Source organism: Bubalus bubalis, chromosome 24, assembly GCF_019923935.1.
Source record: "Bubalus bubalis isolate 160015118507 breed Murrah chromosome 24, NDDB_SH_1, whole genome shotgun sequence".
In the NCBI taxonomy this organism is placed as follows: domain Eukaryota; kingdom Metazoa; phylum Chordata; class Mammalia; order Artiodactyla; family Bovidae; genus Bubalus; species Bubalus bubalis.
The window spans coordinates 32,599,880-32,619,195 of NC_059180.1; the positions used below are offsets into that span (position 1 = coordinate 32,599,880).

Below are 19,316 nucleotides of genomic sequence, written 5' to 3' on the forward strand. Positions count from 1 at the left end.
CATCGCTCGTGCATGTGCGCCCAGTCGTGTCTGACTCTTCGCGACCCCATGGACTGTAGCCCGCCAGGCGCCTCTGTCCATGGGGATTCCCCAGGTGAGAATACTGAAGTGGGTTGCCATTTCCTTCTCCAGGGTATCTTCCCCACCCAGGAGTCACACCTGGGTCTCCTGCATTGCAAGCAAATTGTTATCCATCTGAGCCACCAGGGAAACCCCTATTTTCCATTAACCCTCCCCCCCAACCTCAAAAAATCCTAATTTCTGCCTGTATGCTCTGCACCTCTCCCCATTCAGTCATTTTTCTCTTTCTTTAAGCATCCGTCAAGATTCTATTGGGTGCCAGGCACACAGCTAGATGTTGAGAATACAGCTTGTGAACAAAACAAGCCCTCCTGGAAGTACCAGCTTAGTAATGGACACAAAGTGGTAAAAACACAAAGGATAATTGCAGGTAGTGGAGATGAATCAAATGAATGAAATCAAGAGAAAGATCTAACAGAAAGGAATTGGGGCAAGGGAAGCACTTTAGGTAGGGATGTCTGGGAAGGGCCTGCCCCACTGATCAACACAGCTACCATTATTAGCTGCCTACTGTATAAGAGACGCTGGCTCAATCTCTTTACACGCACAACATTACAGAATCTTTGCACAGTGTTCACCATCCCTATTTGCAGTTGAGGAATCCGAGTCTCAGAAGGGTGAAGCAATTTGGCCAAGGTCACACAGCCATTCAATGATGAAATCGGGATCTGAATGTAGCCACTCTGTGTACTCTTGCTTCCCAGATCCACCTTGCCACCTACCTCCCCCTGAGCTCTACTTCTGACTCTTCATACTCCCCTAAGAAACTAGTTCGGATTTTTTTTTAAATTTTTGTCTTTTACTGAGCATTGGTAGAAGCTTCCACCTTTGTGTACATTTTCTAACCCTACCCTCAAAACCATCGTAGAAAGCAGGTGCTGTGTCACTATAGTCATTTTACAACTGAAGAAACTGAGGCCTAAATTCACGCACTTAAATTCAAACCCACAACTGTCTGGCTCCAGGATCCAGACCTCTGACCCCTTAAGCGGTCCAGCCTAAGAAATACCGCCCCGGGGAAGCTTGGTGTCCATCGTCCAGCCCCGGCGAGAACGAGGTCTGCATCCAACTGAAATCTGCATGTGTAATACTGAGACTCTGAGAAGCGGAGCGACTTGCCCAAGGTCACATAAGAGAGGAGCTACGAGGTCGGGGTTCGAAGCCGGGCGCCCTATGTCCAGAGCCATAGCTCTTAATCAGCGCACAGCCTTCCCCGAGCGCCTCCCTCTGCCCTCCGCCTCCGCTTTCACCCTTCCCAGCGCCCCCACCCCCAGCTCCCGCCCCGCGGCCTCCCCCTCCTGCCCCAATACACTCACTTGAGGTGGTCCAGGGAGTGGATGTTGCGCGAAGACTTGCCATGGCCCCCGCCCACCCAGCTCCGCGAGCGGCCAAACATCTCGGCGGTCCCGGCCAGTCGCTCGCCTCACGGTCTCATGCCCGAGCGGCCGACCGGCTGGGCGCCCGTGGCGGCGGCACAAGCAGAGGAGGCAGCGGCGCGGGTGGTGAAGACACCGCCAACCACCTTCCTCCCCGGCCCACAGCCCCGCACTGACATTCAGCCGGAACCGGCCGTTCGACCGCCGCGCTTTACGGCCGGCCGCCGCGAGGAATGCTGGGAAATGCAGTTCGCTCGCGAGGCCCCCGTGGACGGGACTCTGCGAAGGAACTACAAAGCCCGACGTGCATCACGCAACCGCGGGCCCGGGGCCGTGGAAAAGAGGCGGGGCGAGAGGAGGGGAGTCCGCAGTATCTTAGGGGTGGGAGGAGCCCTGAGAAGTGTATCTGTGAAGATAGGTGAATGAAAGTTACCACGGTATTAGCAATTATTACGTTTTTGACGGGCTTCCCTGGTGGCTCAGAGGTTAAAGCGTCTACCTGGAATGCGGAAGACCCGGGTTCGATCCCTGGGTCGGGAAGATCCCTGGCGAAGGAAATGGCAACCCACTCCGGTACTCTTGCCTGGAGAATCCCATGGAGGGAGAAGCCTGGTAGGCTACAGTCCATGGGGTCGCAAAGAGTCGGACACGACTGAGCGACTTCACTTTCACTTTCACCTTTATGATAAGAATAAGAATAGCTGTTCTTAGCGTATGCTGTGTGCCACTGCCGTAAGCTCTTTACACATGCTGTTAATTCTCACAACAACCCTATGAGTACCTTTATTATCCCCTTTTTACCTAAGAGGAATTTGAATCACAGTGGGGTTAACTTATCCAAGATCATATAATTAGTACGTGGCAGACCCAGGATTCAAACCCAGGCGCCCTTAATTTTATGCCCCAAGAAACAAAACTTCACCAAACCGTTAACAGCCTGGTTTGTCCTTCACAGTCTTTTTTTCTACTTGAGTTAAAAAATAAATATTGAAAGGCCTTCGAGCAACAGTGTACCAAAACTGAACGTCCTGTTCTTTCAGTGGATTTCTCTGGTCTTCACCCCAAATCCATGCCATTTCCAAAACACCCACATTTTAAAAAATAAGGAAACACCCAACTTCTTACACCAGGCCAGAAGATATATCTAAATTTCTCTCCTGGATTGGAAGTGGGAAATTCCATGGAGGCGATACTGCCCTGTTCACCATTCACCCTTTTCTACCCCTCACAGTTCTTTAAGGTCTACTGTGTCCCATTAACTGTGCTCAGGACAGAATTGGGCTAAGGGCCAGTGTTCTCCCCAATACCTAGCACAAGGTTTGCCACGTAATAGGTGTTCAAATATCAGAGTGAATGAATGAAGGTTTGTTTCATCTTCAGCAGTTGGAGGATTAATGGTTTGCTCTATAATTCATTTAAAGGGGCATGAGAGAGCCATGGAGAAAAAAGCGCAAGTTCTGGCCTCAAAACATACACAGGCCCAGCAGCTTCTAGGGTCCTTCTGTTTCTCTGGGCCTCAGTTTCCTAGTCTGTAAAAATGGGTAACATACTGCACTTCCCCCAGCTGGTTCCAATTAAGCAATGCATGTAAAGCACCCAGCTCAGGGAGGCCTGAGATTTAAAAGTCTGGTTGAAACCGCTTTGGGAGGCACTTTGGGCAAGGTCAGTCAGTCTCCTGAAGGATGTACAAGGGGTGCCCCTGAGGAGGGGAATCAGCGAGTGGAAGAGACTCACTTTTCTGTGAACTTCTTGGTTGGTTGAATGCTTAACCACGTTCGTTATTATTGCTGTAAAACACGTTTTACAAAATAAAAACAAGAAGCAACCCTACGACTGCAGGTCTGACCTGCTGGGAAGTTTCTTTACTCAGCTGTCCCTGAATTTTATTATGCAGATTCCCCCCGCCCCGCCCCGCCCCGCCGAGGGGTGGATCTTCCAAGCAGCCAGAATCTGCAGAGACGAACGGGGCGCCGATTGATCTTCCCCACCGTGGAAAACTGCCACTTTCGGAAAGGCCAAAATTTTCACTGGTGAGGTCCAGTGTCCCCGACCCCCACCCTGCCTCCTTTTTCAACAGGTAAACTGAGTCCCAAAAAGGCGTGGCGCCAATACTCAAGTCCAGCAGGGTGCTGATGAAGCTCACGATTTCAAATCTTCAGCTTTTGTAGCCTTAGGATACTTCTCGGTTGTAATCGTGTTCTGAGTCTTTCCCCTCTCCCTACTCTGTCGCGGAACCGCAGAGCGAATCGGATTCGAGATCTTCCCTGAGTCCGGAATCGCGAAAGCGACTCAGAAGCCGGCGCCTGGAGGGGAGGAGCGAGGCAGTATCCGCCCCCGGAAGTCTCGGGCCAATGAGCACAGGCGTCGAGCGAGCCAATGAGCGCGGGGATGAGGGCGGCGAGCCAATGAGCGCGGGGCTGCTCCGGAGGCGGTGCTCGGAATGCGACCTGGAGAGCTACGCGGCGGCCGCAGCCATGGGCGCATCGCCTTCGCGGGCGCCGGGCGGGATCAAGGAACGGCCGGGAGCGGCTGAAGAGACCGTCGCCGGGACTAGCCCTTGACGCTGAGTCGCGGTGGGGAGGGTCCCCGCAGGCGCCTGGAGGGCCAGCGAGCGGGAGCCGGGAGTATCGGAGGAGCCCCGGGCAGCCGCCGGCCACTTCGGGGAGGGGGTGGGGGGGCCCAGCTTGACCGCTGGAAGGGTCGACAGTGCGGTGTGGCCTCCTCTGCGGGTGGGGTGACCCGCCTGGCATCTCTCAGGGGCCGGGGCGCGTCAGCAGGGACCGACGCACATCTCTTGAGGGCACGCCGCCGGGGCCCAGGGCCGCCTGGGCCAGCCCCGGGGAGCCCCTGGATGGCTGAGCTGCCCCCGCGCCGGCCGCCGGGGCGCCGCAGCGGCTGAGCTCGCCTGGATCGCCGGGCCGCCGCCGCCGCCCGCCGCCCTCGCCGCCCGCTGCATGCCCGGCGCCCGGGTCGCGGCCCACCTGGACGCTCTGGGCCCCCTGGTCCCCTCCGTGCCGCCGCCGCTCCTGCCCTCTATGTTCTACGTGGGCCTGTTCTTCGTCAACGTGCTGATCCTGTACTACGCCTTCCTCATGGAGTACATCGTCCTCAACGTGGGCCTCGTCTTCCTGCCCGAGGACATGGACCAGGCGCTCGTGGACCTCGGCGTGCTCTCCGACCCCGGCTCGGGCCTCTACGACGCCGACTCGGAGCTCGACGTCTTCGATGGTTACTTGGAGTAGGCTCGGCTGCCTTCCCCCCGCCGCTCTCCCCACGACCCGCAACCGTCGGCCCGGACCGGGGCCCAGGTCATGCAGCTGCTGTTGATTGAGGGCACCACCTGGCCAGGGATGGGACCCCCGGGACGAGGCCCACTCCGGCCTCCGAGGCCTGTAAGTGCCCTCTCTGCGCAGGATGAGGGCGGGCTGGGGCGCTGGCGAGGAAGAGGGGGCAGCCCAAGCCGGACACACACCCTTCCCCCAGGCCTCTGATTTCTCAGTCCAGGTCTGTTTGGATGACGGGAACGGCTGGATTTTTCTTAGGCCCTTAGTCAGGGCTGGAAGGCTTCCCGTAGCGAAGGTGACAGCTGTTGAAGAAGGGAAGGGACGCAGGACGCGAGTGGCTTCCTGGTTAGCCATAGTAGCAACTTCACAGCTTAGGGAGAAAGCTTTTGCACCCAAGTCCATTTGAGGCAGGCCTGTCAACTCCTCCCCACCCTCACCCCCCCAGTCCTTAGCCTGCATCGATGGTGACCTTGCCTTTTGGGGGATTTCCACTAGTCCTGGAAGGTGAAGACTTGCAGTGTTAAAAGAGGGAGGAAGCCAGACACTGATCACCTTTGTCCTATGGCCCCTTGGAGGACTGGGTGGGGACTTAGAGCAAGGGTTCCCGGCTGATGCTGTGAGAGGAGAAACCTCCTTCAGCAAAGAACCCTGTACTTCCTTTGGCGTTGGCTAGGCTCCCGTTTTGGAGTCAGGTTTCAGGGCGCCCCAGCTCATCAGTTCCGCAGCTTGAATCTGCAGGGGCTGCCAGTTTCGCAGGCTGCTTTCACAGAGGAGGCCAGCTGGGGCTTGGTGCTGCGGTGGCTTTGCCTGCTGTGTTTGCAAGGCAAACTTAAGGGGCTTGGGGACCAGCAGGAGAAGGAACTACAGGATCCTTGCGCTGAGGTGTTAAAGCCCTGCCTCTGGGCTGCCACCAGAAAGCTGTGTCCGGCCCCACCTTGTGTGTTGGTGGGAGGGAAATGAAGATCCAGCAAGGAGGAAGACGTGGCCAAAGTCACGGCCGGGAAGAGAGGCAGCAGGCCTAGATGAGAGAGGCTCTGGTGAGGGTTCAGGGGACGTGCAGGAATTTCTCAGCTGAGCCCTTCAGCTGGGTGTGCTAGGCACTGTCCTGAGTGGCAGTGGCAGGGGACACTGAGGTGGTGGGCAGGGGCTCCTTTTGGAAAATGGGCATTAATGCCACTCACCCTAAGCATGCTGCGTTTACCCCTTCCTCTTGCCTGGCTTAGCCTAGATGACCATAGTCAGAGGGTGATGCAGGACACACTAGCAGTGGGCAAGACATACTAGCAGTGTCAACCTGGGGGGCTGACAGTGAGATTTCTTCGAAGAAAGCTTTATTTGAGCTCAGGGAGACCTTAGCAAGAGCCGAGTGCCGGTGGAGCGTGTGTCGGCTGCTCTGCATACCTATCCAGTTGGGCGGCCTGCCTGCCATCCATCCATCGATTTGTTCTTTCCTTGAACAGATGTTTACCCAGTACCTAGTGTGCTTGTGTGAACACAGTGAACAAGAGAGACTCAGACCCAGGCCTCTTGGCACTTGGTGAGAAAGACAAGCAGGTTCCCAACAAAACAGTGAGATTTTTGAGAGTTACAGTAGAAAGGCGCGACATCCCCTATCGTGTTCACTACTATTTCCTCGCTTAGAACAGCTCGTGGCATCTAGTAATTGCTCAGTAAATGCCTGGATAAGTGAAACAAGACTGGGAGATGGGCTGCTTCAGACAGGGGGTTCAAAGAAGGCCTCTCCGAAGAGGTGACACCTTTGAGCTGAGCCCTAAATTGACGGAAGGAGCCACACGTGATCTGGAGAAAAGCAATCCAGGCCTAGGGACCCACTAGTGCCAAGGTCGTGAGGTGGGAGAGAGCTGGTTCTTCCAACAACTTCAAGGAGGCCAGTGCGACAGAACAGCCCCAGGAGAGGTTGGTGGGGTGGATGGGGCCTCAGTCATTGAGGCCACGGCCACAAGCAATGGAAAGTCATCAGGTTTTAGTCAGGGAAGGACACAATTCTGGTCCACATTTTGCAAGGATAACTGGTGATTGTGGGCAGGATGAGCCATAAGGGCAAGTGTGGAAATTGGGAAGCCAGTTAGGAACTGGTTAGTTGCTCAGGCCAGAGGTGATCTAGGCTTGGATGAGGCAAAGTTGGTGAAGATGGAGAAACATAAACAGAGCAAGAATGCCTTTTGGAGGTAGAACCTATGGGATCCACTCAGAACCTGTACTGAGTGTCAGTGATATACCATGCCTGGTTCTAGGCCCTTTTCGTATTCACTCATTGAGTCATTCAACAAATGCTCTCACATGTTTAATCTCTGGGTGGCTAAGATGCCCTGGAGGAGGAAATGGCACCCCACTCCAGTATCTTTGCCTGGAAAATCCCATGGATAGAGGAGCCTAGTGGACTACGGACCATGGGATCGCAAAGAGTCGGATGCGACTGAAGCGCTGAGCACGCATGCGCACACGCTCCGCTGCCAAGCCCTAGAGATCCCAAGATGAATCCCCGCCCCCAACCAAGCCTTTGACTTACAGTTAGTGCAACTTGGTGATGAATGTCTTATTTTATCTCTTCACCACATCAACTGCAACACTTCCCATTCCAAATGAAAACATTGGCACTCTCTGGACCAAAAAGCGAAGCCCAAATGCTTCGGCATACTTTGCAGCCAACACTGTTTGAGCAGAAACACCAGGAAGTGTATCTCAAGGACACCCTTGCAAAGCTTTCCAAGTGACAGGGCCTGACTCCAGCAGGTGGGGATGCCCGGGGCTGTGGGAAATACTGGTGCCTGGAGAAGTGGTGGGAACCAGGCACAGCGTGCCTTCTTGCTCAGTCCCAGAGCCAAGCCACGGTGGCCTAGGTCCCAAAGACAAGAAGCCCAGACTCCAGCTGGGGAGGGGTGGCTAGTAGCAAGAAAAGCCTGTGGGAAAGATGAAAGATGATCTGACTGCACCTCCTCTCCTGGCGTCTTTCGTAAGCAGAAGAATACCAGTAGTCAAATCTTGCTCCTTCTCGCTCTTTCTCAGGTAGACACAGTCTCCTGTTACACACAGGCCGATCCAGGAAACACTGACCAAGGATGTGGGCTCGCCAGGCATGGGGGACAAGGGTGATCTCAGCATGAAAGGTGCACTTATTTTTGCTTCCTCTTTTTTTCCACATTACTCAGTTTCTCAAATGCTTGTTGAGCACCTATCTAAGGAGGCAGTATTAGGCTTCCCCAGGTGGCTCAGTGGTAAAGAATCCACCTGCCAGTGCAGGATACTCAGGTTTGATCCCTGGTTTGGGAAGATCCCCTGGAGGAGGAAGTGGCAACCCACTCCAGTATTCTTGTCTGGGAAATCCCATGGACGGAGGAGCCTGGCGGGCTACAGTCCATGGGGTCGCAAAGTGCCTAGACTCAAGTTGACCTAAGTTCAAATACCAATCCTAGTTGTGACCTTGGGCATGCTACAGTACCTCCCCAGGTGTCAGATTCCTCTTCTGTAAAGCAGGGATCATCATCTACTTCATTCTGAGGGTTGAATGAGATAGATGTAAAGCTCTTAGACCTTCCCCTATGTGTGTGACACATGAAAATTAACGACTATTATTGTACACTCAGGCCCTTGTGAATGTAAAAACCTGCACAAACCCTCAAGTATGCATATTTATATCCCACGATGAGCAGGACGGTCTTCTCTTGTGACTCAGCTGGTAAAGAATCCACCTGCAATGCCGGAGACCTGGATTCCATCCCTGGGTCGGGAAGATCCCCTGGAGAAGGGAACGGCAACCCACTCCAGTATTCTGGCCTAGAGAATTCCATGGACTGTGTAGTCCATGGGGTAGCCAAGAGCTGGACACGACTGAGCAACTTTCACTTTCTCATCTTTCATGAGCAAGAGGGGTCTGGCTGCCTGAGTGCTGGGCGGGTCCGGGTCTGGACCACCAGGGCAGACTTCCCACTCTGCCTGGCTGGCCTGGGGCCCTCAAGAGACCTTTTCCATCGCCCTGTGGTCTCTAAGGCCACCCGACCTGGAGAGCCGTGGCTGTGATTTTCCTCGAGTATTCTTCGTTGCCCGGGAGCGGGGACTGGGGACCAGGCGCTCCTTCCTAGGAGAGAGGGCCGCTGTAGCTGGCCCAGGCGCTGGGGAGAGTCCTCACGTCCCAGCAGTTCCTCTGCGGAGGCAGCTTAGCTGGATTGATTTGTCCTGGTTCCTGATGAAAGCAGCCTCTGCCTGCCAGCGCTCTTTTGGCGCAGAGGGAGAAGAGGCTCTCTGCACTGGAAATGGAGGGACTGGAGAGTGTTGCTGCCCAAGTCAGCATAGCCTGGGGGAGGCCAGGTTGGGAGCTAAGGGTAGGCGGACTAGGTCTGCTTATCACAGGGTTTCCCAGATATCAGTGTTCTGACTGGTGCCACAGCTCCTTCCTGACCCACCTGCCCTTGTCTCTTGGTGGCAGTCTGGCCTGTGCCATCAGCAGAACACTCAGGCTGGGCATCTGGCTTCCCTGCTCGGAAACCCAACCCTCCCTCCGGGATTCACACGATAGGTTCAGATGGTGGGAGAGGCCGCGGTGGAGCTCCGGGGAGGGGTCAGGGCAGACGGGGGAGCCAGGTGGGAGGGAGACAAGTGGTGGTGACGTGGGAAGATGGGTGCGCCCCCAGGCCCTGCGGCCTCAGGGCTGTGCTGCCCTGAGGCCCCCTGGGAAGTGTGCCTGCTGCCCCACTGGACAGGTGAAGACCCCCATGTGTGTCTCAAGACAGCTGAGGTGCCGGGGGCCCCATTCCCTCATTGCCTGAGTTGTGCAAACTGGAGATTTCATCCGAGGGAAACCCTCACAGCCCTTGCCTCTGTTTCCTGAACTCAGAATTGAGGGCTCCTGTCAACTTGAGCATTGGTATCCCTGGTTTATGTGCCACCCTCCCCTCCTGGGACTTCTGAAAGCATAGTTTGCTTTTGGGAAACCAGGGCCACAATAAAAAGGACAGTCAGCCGCATCCCCCATGTCTCAGAGAAAGAAACTGAGGCCTGGAAAGGGGGGTGAGGCACCAGGGGTACAAAGCCAGCAAGACAGCCAAGGCCCTGACCCAGCGCTGAAGGAGGGTGCAGAGGGGCTCCCAGCTCCCCTCTGTGGCTCTGCCAGGCCTGCCTCAGATATTCTCTTGGTCCTTGGTCTGAGTTACTTTTTTTAAACTTTATTTTGAAATAATTTCACAATTACACAAGTTGCAAAGAATTCCCATATACACTTCACCCAAATTCACCAAGTGCATGCATTCATATTTGCCACGCTTGTTCATGTGTACAAAATGCTTACTCTGTGCACATGTGTGTGTATATATATATACATGCTTCCATGTATGTGTATATATAGGTGTACATGTATGAATATTTTTCTGAACCAGACTGCAGATAATATGTTCATTTACTCCTAGATATTTCAGTGTGTATTTCCTTAGAATGAGGGCATTTACTTAAATCATCATAGTACCACTGTCAAAACCAACAGACTGAATGTTGATAACAGCCTCAGGACCAGTGTGAGCTGTGACTATTCAGATGTCATCAGTTGTGCCAGTAGTGTCCTCTCAGTAAAAACAGGGAGGGCGGGGAGGGGGCTGAGGCCCAGGAGCCAATCCCAGGTCGCCCTGGTCATCCCCCGTCATGTCTCTGATGCCGTCTTTAGTCGGAACAGTCCCTCAGTCTGTGTGTTTCATGACACTGACATTTTTGAAGCATGCGAGTCTGGTACTTTGTAGACTGTCTCTCGGTTGGGATTGTCTGATGTTTACTCCTGAGTTTAGCTTCAGATGGTGTCCTTTTTGGCAGGAATACCACAGGGAAGTGAGCGTGTGTCCTGAGTACATCGCATCAGGAGACACGTGGTGTCTGGCAGCCTCATTCCTGGAGATGATAGTTCTGACCACTTGGTTACGGACTTGCCTACCACCTCTCTCTGCTGCAGAGTTCCTGTTCCTCCCTTTACAGTTTATGATGAAGTATGTTTGTTCTAGTGCTTAATTTCTTAAAAATCTGTCTTTTTCATGTGAATTTATTTTTAAAAGACTGTTTATGTCACTGAAAAGAGAAAACCAGCATCACTTGGCATGGATAAAAATACTAAGTGCCAAGTCATTAACTTCTGGACAAATACTAAAGCCAGCTAAAGGCACAGGGCCCCCAGCTCTTTGTCAAAAAGTCAAGTTAGCAACTGTCATGTGATAAACTCTACCATCAAAGTGGAACTTTCTTCTCCAGGTAACCATAATGGTTGGCCAAGAACCAAAAAGCCAGTCACTGGCTCCCTGGGTGTCTCTCAGGTTTATCCCAGGCCATCTCCGTGGACCCCTTAAGACTGGTGCTTAGAGGCTTTTCAGTCAGATTTGGGTTTAAGTCCCAGCTGGACTAGGGCCTTCACCTCCCCAGGCCTCAGTTTCCTTCTCTGTAAAATGGGGAAAATAGTGGCCCCTGTTGAAGAGCTCAAATCTGCCTGCCAGTGCAGGAGATGCAAGAGACGAGGGTTCAATCCCTGGGTCGGGAAGATCCCCTGGAGGAGGAGATGGCAACCCACTCCAGTATCCTGGCCTGGAAAATCCCCTGGACAGAGGAGCCTGGCGGGCTACAGTCTGATGGGTATCAGAGTCAAACACGACTGAGCTGTGAAAGCCGTTGAAAGGCTCTTGCACATTAGGTGAGATGGTGATGGCCCCATAGTTGATTCTTGCCAGGGATGCCATCAGTCATGGTGGTGTGTCAGACCCAGAGCAGGTCGGCCCAAGAAGCCTTCCCCTTTCTCGGGCCCCCTTCCTCTCTGTGGGGGCCAGTTGCCAAGGAGGGCATGTCTGTTGGGCAGCCTCTGAAGCAGTCCAAGGGTGGTGGTAAATGGTGCCCAGGGAGCCAGGTGATGCTGGTATCCTCGTAGCTGGCAGCCCCTGCCCCAAGCCTGGGGGTGGCTGGGACCTGGTTCCAGTGTCAGTCACCCCCTGAGGGGCAAGCTCCATTCCTGGGAGTCCTTCCTGCCAGGGGCCTTGGCTCGGTGGTTGTAAATAACTGCATTTCCAGTTTCCCCTGAGCATCACCCCATGAAACAGGTGGGGCAGGGCTCATTATTAGCTCCATTAGACAGGGCGGAAAACTGAGGCTTGGGGAGGTTCAGGGACTCGGCCCAGACACCCCGCTGTGAGGGGGCTGCGTGGCGCCTCCTGGCCACACTCCCAGTGCTCCCAGTGAGGCCTCATCTGCAGGCGTCCCCGGGAGGCAGTGAGCACGCCGACGCCTAGTGCAGGCCGGCTGTGGATGCCCTGCCCCATCTCGGGCACCTGCTGCTTTGCACTTTGGAGCAGAGGAACCCGGCCCAGGCTCCCTTTTTGCAGGACCAGAGGTATCTGGCTAGAATTAATGGTTTCACTTTCAGCATTTATCCATTGCTTTCTGTTTATGACAAATGGTCTTTTTTTCTTCATTCACGATGATGACATAAGATTGCTTTTACAATTGTGGAATTTGCCGGGGAGAAACAGGCCAGTAGTTCAGGTGGTTCTTGACTGTGGAAGGATTCAGAAGGCCTCATGGAGCCTGGGGCTCGGGCCAGCTGGAGGCGCTCCTGATGAGGAATCACCACAGCACCTGTGCTTGAGGGGCATCAACCGCCGACTCAGAAACCAGCATCCAGACCCTCTGGAGAAAGCGGCCAGGACCCTGGCTTCCCCTAGGAGCCTGGACTCAGGCAGACAGGCGAGGTTTCCTTCGCCCTCCCGCTTCCAGCCACGCACTCATCCACCAGACATGGCAGAGGCCTTCCTGTGCGCAGCCTGATGCTGAGATGGCAGCGGAGACCCTGGGCAAGTCATAGCTGCTGGCGTCTGTCTTTACGGCTTTAATTGGCTGGTGGGTACGTGGAGGAGGAGGAATGGGCAGTGGGTGCCCAGCAGGCAGGGTCTTTTGAAGGACGGAAGGATTGCCCCTTTAGAAGACCCCCTGCACCGAGGAGACCCCCATTCCCACCCTGTGTGTTTCCTAGCTGAGAACAGGTGGGGACATGGAGGGGAGGGGCCGTGTGTGCTGGGTATTGCAGGCATTCCACCAACACAGTTTCATGTAATCCTTGTAACAAACAGCCAGCAGTTTGTTTCAGATAGGGACACACGCCCAGAGAGGTTAGGTGACTTGCCTGAGGTCACACAGCTAGGAAGGGGCAGAGCCTGAAGGACTTGAGACTGGCCAATTCCAGACCTCACCCGGGCTATCCCAGAGGAGCAGGAGAGTGGAACAGCCCAACTGCACAAAGAATTCTCTTCCAACACGTCCAGAGCATCACCCCACCGTCACCTTTAAGACAGATCTCAAAGCGTCTCCCCACAGATAACCAGACTGAGACATTGTTTCTTAAGATGAATTAAGTGCCCAACTATCATTCTGATGACAAACCAGCCAGCCATTCCTTCTGTCCAGGTCTGGGGAGTGGCCTGGAAGGAAAGGTTACAGTTTCAGAAAGAGAAAACACCCAAAGCTAATAGCTGATGAATTGTTGGTCATGCTCTAAGGACTTCAGGAGGTGGGAGAACCCACTGCCTAGACTCTCTAAGCTGCAGCCTCGGAATGTTCTCAGCCCCGGGCTTCTGATGCCAGAGGAAAGAAATGAACTAGGTGCCAAGAGGAACTGAGAAAGACGATGGGGTCAGACCACAGAGGTTCAAATCCTGGGTCTGCCACTTATGAGCTGTGTGACCTTGCTTGGTTAACTTAACCTCTCTGAGCCCCATCTGCAATTCAGGGATGATGGTCCTCCTTGGCTCTACCTCCTGGGGTGGTTTTGAGGAATAAATGAGCTAAGCCATGAGTTGCAGCAGATAGTACAAAGTGAACACAAGTGCTTGATAATTTGTCAGCTGGTTTGCTGTGAGACCAGATTTGCAAGTCAAAGAAACGAGGAGGTTGGTCTCTAACAGCAGCAATGTGTGGCACGGATGAGAGGAGCCAGGACATCCTCCCACCAATAGAGGCCTGGGGCCACACCTCTGTCCTCAGTGTGCTGTGTGACTTAGGACAGGTCACTGCCCTCTCTGGGTCCCTTCATTCTCTGGAGTGACCAGATCAGGGTCTCCCAAACCTCATATGATACCATCAGCAATTTTTGCCATATTTGCTCATTGTCTGAGCTGTTACCTGAACTGTTATTTATGCAGTTAACACAAGTTAAACATACACAAGTGTTAGTCTTTTAGTCATGTCCGACTCTTTGTGACCCCATGGACTATAGCCCGCCGGCTCCTCTGTCCACAGGATTCTTCAGGCAAGAATACTGGAGTGGGTAGCCATGCCCTTCTCCAGGGAATCTTCCTGATCCGGGGATGGAACCCAGATCTGCACTGCAGGCAGATTCTTTACCATCTGAGCCAGCGGGGTTATGCAGTTACTATCTTCAAACCAGAGGCTCTCTTTTTAAAGTGAAATTAATGTGGTGGAAAGAGAGGATCTTTATGGTATTACTATCAGAAAGGGAAGACTGGCATCATTCTCCATAAATAGAATGTGACCCTGCAGATGAACAATGAGAACAGGGGGCCTTAGTGAATCCTAGCGGGAGCTGGCGCCTGAGCCTGTTCCTTCCGGAAGTTAGTACGTGTGACAGAGTCGCACTAGCCAGGCTGACGCTTGCCTGGGACTTAGGTTGTTTGCAGTCATGAGCATCGGGAGGGGAGTGAGGTCCTGTTCCAAGTGGGGGTCCCATGTTCTCTAACAGCCCTTCCCCCCAATTCTGAAATGGGCTCAAGTTCACTCCCCTGCCTTGGAGAGTGAGTGAGCCCTGGTAATGCTGAATTGGAATAAACAATCTGCTCTGCTTTCCTGGATGCCAGAGGTCTGGGGAGCTCCACACTGACCGCCACAGGGAAACCCAGAGTCCCCATGGGGGAGGGAGGTCTGCAGAAGGTGGGCTCCTGGTGGGATGGAAGGGGAACTCATGAACACTTCTGGAGGCTGGAGCTCTCCGCTGCGCTGGTTGCAGCCCTGGCTTCCCCTCCGGCCTGCCAGGTCCTGGGTCATCAGTGGGAGCTGCGGACGGTCTCTTGAGCAGTGAAAGGATGTGTTCCTAGCTGAGTCCTAAATGAATCTGCGGAGGACACAAGAAACTGACCTGATGTGGCCCCTGCTAACCTCTCGGTGTCTCCCCCAGGGCTGGGCTTCCCAGGTGGCACTCGTGGTAAAGAACCCACCTGTAATTGCACAACAAATGCAGGTTTGATCCCTGGAGGAGGGCATGGCAGCCAACTCCAGTGTTCTTGCCTGGAGAATCCCATGGACAGAGGAGCCTGGTGGGCTATGGTCCATGGGGTTGCAAAGAGTCAGACACGACTGACTTAACTTAGCACGTGTGCACTTATGACCAGCCTTCAACCCCTTTCCACCCCAAACCAAACTATAGGAGGTTCTGGGTCCTGGTCACCAGTCCTCCCACTACCTGGCGTGTCCTTCATACACACCTTTCCCCAGACTCGGCTCCATCCATTCCCTGTGCTTCCTCCTGGGTCAGCATGTTACCTTAGGCTGCAATTGCTCCCTAGATGTGTTTCAAAGGCAGAGACTACGCTCATCCTGGTCCCCAGTGCCCAGGTCAGGCCCTGGCATACATGACGCGTGAGGTTATGTAGTGTTTAAAATCTCCAGTGGAAAAAGTCCTGGAGAGCTGAGCATCCTTAAACAAGTTTCTTACTCCATCTGAACCTTAGTGTCTTCATCTGTAAAATGGAATCATAATAGTACCTAACTCCTGAGGTGTTAGGGGGGTTGAATGAAATGACCCGTGTGATGCTCCATCTCAGGTGTGCAATCCCCAGGAGCAAACAATTCCAGTGCACATTGTTTATTTGGGAAGTGATCCAGGGTCTTCCCAGGTGGCACTAGTGGTAAAGAACTCACCTGTCAATGCAGGAGACATAAGATCTTCTCCTGGATCAGGAAGATTCCTCTGAAGGTGGGCATGGCAGCCCACACTAATATTCTTGCATGGAGAATCCCATGGACAGAGGAGCCTGGGGGGCTACAGTCCGTAGGGCCGCAAAGAGTTGGACACAACTGAAGCAACTTAGCAGGCTGTGCCCAGGAATTAACTGATGTGGAGTGGGGCAGTGAGACCAGAAAGGAATGTATCATCTAGCAGGTCACCTCCACGGCCCTGGGCTCAGTCCTGCTCAGGAGCTCTGGGAAGCAGTGTAATGGAGAATGTAGCTCAGAGTCACTCCAGCCACCACACGAGAGCTGGAAGGGTGAAAGTGTCAGGCTCTCAGTCACATCTGACTCTGTGATCCCATGGACTGGAGCCCACCAGGCTCCTCCGTCCATGGGATTTCCAGGGCAAGAATACTGGAGTGGTGTCATTACATTCTCCAGATCTTCCCAGCCCAGGGATAGAACTTGAGTCTCCTGCATTGCAGGCGGATTCTTTTCTGCATGAGCCCGCAGGGAATGGGGTATTGATTCCCAGCTTTCTGGCCTTTACTGGTTGGAAGGCAGCTGTGGAAAAATATTGGCTCTGCCTGCACTTGCAGCCTGGAGCCCAAGCAGGCTCTGGAGGCAGAGAGGCCTCAGGCAAAGAGGTGGGTCCCTGCAGCTGGAAGCTGCCAGGTTAGGGTGCCTCGGGAGGGTGAGTGGACTAAGTTGGGTGCAGCACCCACACTCTGCCTAGGGCTCATGGTGCAGAGTAAAAGCTCAGGAGATGGTACCTGCCCTGATGGTTAACTGTCTCCATCTTTATCACTATTCCCATGTCAGCCTTGCCTCCCACAGTTAAGCAACTTCAGGCAGGTCCCAACTTCAAACAGGTCTGAACCTCTGTTTTGTAGCCTATAAAGTGGGGACATTCATGGTTCTCAGCAGAAGCAGTTCTGTCCCCTCAGGTGGCCCTAGGAAATGGAATGAGCGGGCATTTTTGGTGTTACCACATGTCAGAGAATTGTCCTGCCCCAAATATCAGTAACTCCTGATGAACAATAATACATGTGTTTAACGTATAAGTTTTTTAAATTATTATTTTCCTAATATTTATTTAATGTGGCTGCATCGAATCTTAGTTGGGGCACATAGGATTTTCATTGCCCAAAGCCTGTGTGGGTTTACTTGTCCTGCAGATATGGAATCTTAGTTCCCCAACCAGGGATCGAATCCATGTCCCCTGTGTTGAACGGTCAATTCTTATTAATCCCACCAGGGAAGTTCCTAATGTCTGAGTTTTATGTGATGCTTGATGACATTTGCAGAAGTAGTCTGAGCCGGCATCAAAGGTGGTGAGACTCAGAATTGGGGCAGGACTCGTGGGGGCTGTAAGGGGGTGGGCATGGGAATGTGAGATGCTGCAGGCACAGCTGGACCCAGAGAGAGGGGGGGGCAAGAAACGAGGACCCGGGGGGAGCCAGATGGGGAGGATGCTGTGCCCTGGGAAGACGGGCCAGGTGGGGCTGCTGAGTAGCTTGGCTGTGGCCACAGCCTTCCTGTAGGCAATGAGGCATCTTCCCGGCAGGGTGGGAGCTGCTGCCAAGCCCTGCCCACTCCTTGGAGCTCATGTCAGCCAGCTGACCCCAGGCGACCCTGAGCAAGCTACCCCCTCCTTCCTAAGCTCCCGAGATGCCCCTCCTGGGGATTTTCTGCCAGGAGTGAGATAGCCCTTCCTCTCCCAGGTGAAACTGCACTGCTTCTCCAGCCTGGTCCTTAGAAACCAGACACATTAAGATTTTTTAATAAAAGATCATAGGGGACTTCCCTGGCAGTCCAGTGGCTAAGACCTCTCCCAGTGTAGGGGGTAAGGGCTCGATCCCTGGCCGGGGAGCCAAGATCCCACATTCCCCACATTTGTGCTAAGTCCTGTCCAACTCTGCGACTCCATGGTCTGTAGCCTGTCAGGCTCCTCTGTCCGTAGGGTTTTCCAGGCAAAGGTACTGGAGTGGATTGCCATTTCTTCCTCCAGGGGATCTTCCTGACCCAGGGGTCGAATCCACCTCTCCTGCATCTCTTGCACTGCAGGCGTATTCTTTTCCTCTGAGCCACCAGGGAAGTCCTAAGACTCCACATACCTCCTGGCCAAAAAACCCAAAGCATCAAACAGAAGCAATATTGTAACAAATTCAATAAGGACTTTAAAAATGGCCCACCCCAGAAAAGGAAAAAAAAAGTTACAGGACAGCAGCGCCAGCCTAAGGTCGAGGTTCCTGGTGGTTCCCCAAGTTCAAACCTCTTGATGGATGGGGGTAGGTCAGTGCTTCGGTGCTAGTAACGCCCCTTTGTCCCTCTTGCCAGGCCTGCTCCCCTCGAAAGCTCCGTGCCAACAGAGAGGTTCCCGTCCGGGCCCAGGACGGTGGGACAGAGAGATTGAGAATGGACGCCAAGGTCCGGAAGGCACGTGCCCCCGCCCAGAGGGTGAGGCAGGGGTGCCCGGAGACCTCGCCTGCCTGTGGCGGCGTGCACACAGCCTCGCCCTGGCTTCCGACCTTCCGCCATCTCAGTGGATGTTTACATGAACCCAGCCAGAGTCAGCCTCCCTGCTTTCCACCCCCGGCTGCACCTGCTTACCCCACTTAACCTTCGGAGAGAGAGGACGTCATACACAAAAGCGACTCCCAGCTGTTTGATGCCAGTGGAGCTCTAAGCCCTATGGGGTCTGTCCCGAGGCCGGGCCTAGATGCAGCGACTGCTTCCGAGAGAGACTCGGAAGGAAAAGAACACCTGGGGGGCTGAGGGTGGGGTTTGGACTCATTCATTTCAAGTTGTTTGCTCGCCATCAAGTTGCCAGAACTGATACATTGTGCCAGGGGTGGGGACAGCCACTCCTCCGGCCAGAAATATTTTTGGAAAATGTGAGTGGTATGAATACTTGACTTCGATAAACCTGTAAAAGCAATACTTAGGAGGCTAACTTCTTTAATTAAAAAATGTATGCAACTCCAACCCCTGGGGGCCCTGCCTTTTTTTTTTTTTCCTTTGAGATTTGGGAAAGGAGTCCTTACACAGAACCTCTGATAAAAGGGCAGAAGAATCAGGACCTCCACAGTTGGAGATCCAGTGGGGCTTGGAGGGTCTATCCAAGCTGGGCTGGTGTGGGAGTCCCACCTGGGCCCCCTCCTGGCGTCCACAAGCCTCTAACAAGCCAGGACCCATCTCGGGTGTGGTGGGAAACGCCTGATGGCCAAGCTGAAAATCAGGCCCGAATCCCAGAGAAGTTGGAGGTGGGGATCCCCTGTGTTGGGCATGTGGTGGTGGTGGTTAGTGGTTAAGTTGTGTCCGACTCTTGGACACATGAACTGTAGCCCACCAGGCTCCTCTGTCCATGGTATTTCCCAGGCAAGAATACACTCCAGGAAATCCCATTTCCTTCTCTAAGGGATCTTTGCAACCCAGGAATCAAACCTGCATAATTCCTTACCGCTGAGCAACCACTTGGCGCCTGGTAGACCTCCCCTAGAGATGAGGGGAGTGAGCAGGTGAGGGAAAGAGCAAACGGATGACTGTCAGATCCACTTGCAGCAATTCTCTCCAGTTTGCAGAACACCTGATGCTTTGCAAAGTACCTTAATGTACATACCATGTTTAACAAGGAGTGGCT

General features: G+C 53.8%; 2 protein-coding genes across 10 annotated transcripts in view; one reads left to right on the forward strand and one right to left on the reverse strand.

Moving 5' to 3' along the window:
* Window positions 1–1,811, reverse strand: part of CLEC16A (C-type lectin domain containing 16A) — a 233,291-nt gene extending 231,480 nt beyond the window's left edge. For 4 of the 9 annotated variants that reach the window (XM_025275226.3, XM_044935683.2, XM_044935682.2 and 1 more), the window contains exon 1: window positions 1,398–1,797. In XM_025275226.3, the coding sequence (XP_025131011.2) occupies window positions 1,398–1,477 (80 nt within the window). In that variant the 5' untranslated portion in view covers window positions 1,478–1,797. Of the gene's footprint in view, window positions 1–1,397 lie in introns of all 9 variants that reach the window. The other 5 variants (XM_044935684.2, XM_044935688.2, XM_044935686.2 and 2 more) reach the window with 4 other exon arrangements.
* Window positions 1,812–3,374: 1,563 nt separating this feature from the next.
* On the forward strand, window positions 3,375–18,661 carry DEXI (Dexi homolog). Its single transcript, XM_006041111.4, has 2 exons — window positions 3,375–4,849; window positions 18,014–18,661. Exon 1 carries the CDS (start codon window positions 4,412–4,414, stop codon window positions 4,697–4,699), a length of 288 nt encoding a protein of 95 aa, XP_006041173.1. The 5' UTR covers window positions 3,375–4,411; the 3' UTR covers window positions 4,700–4,849; window positions 18,014–18,661.
* Window positions 18,662–19,316: the final 655 nt, after the last annotated feature.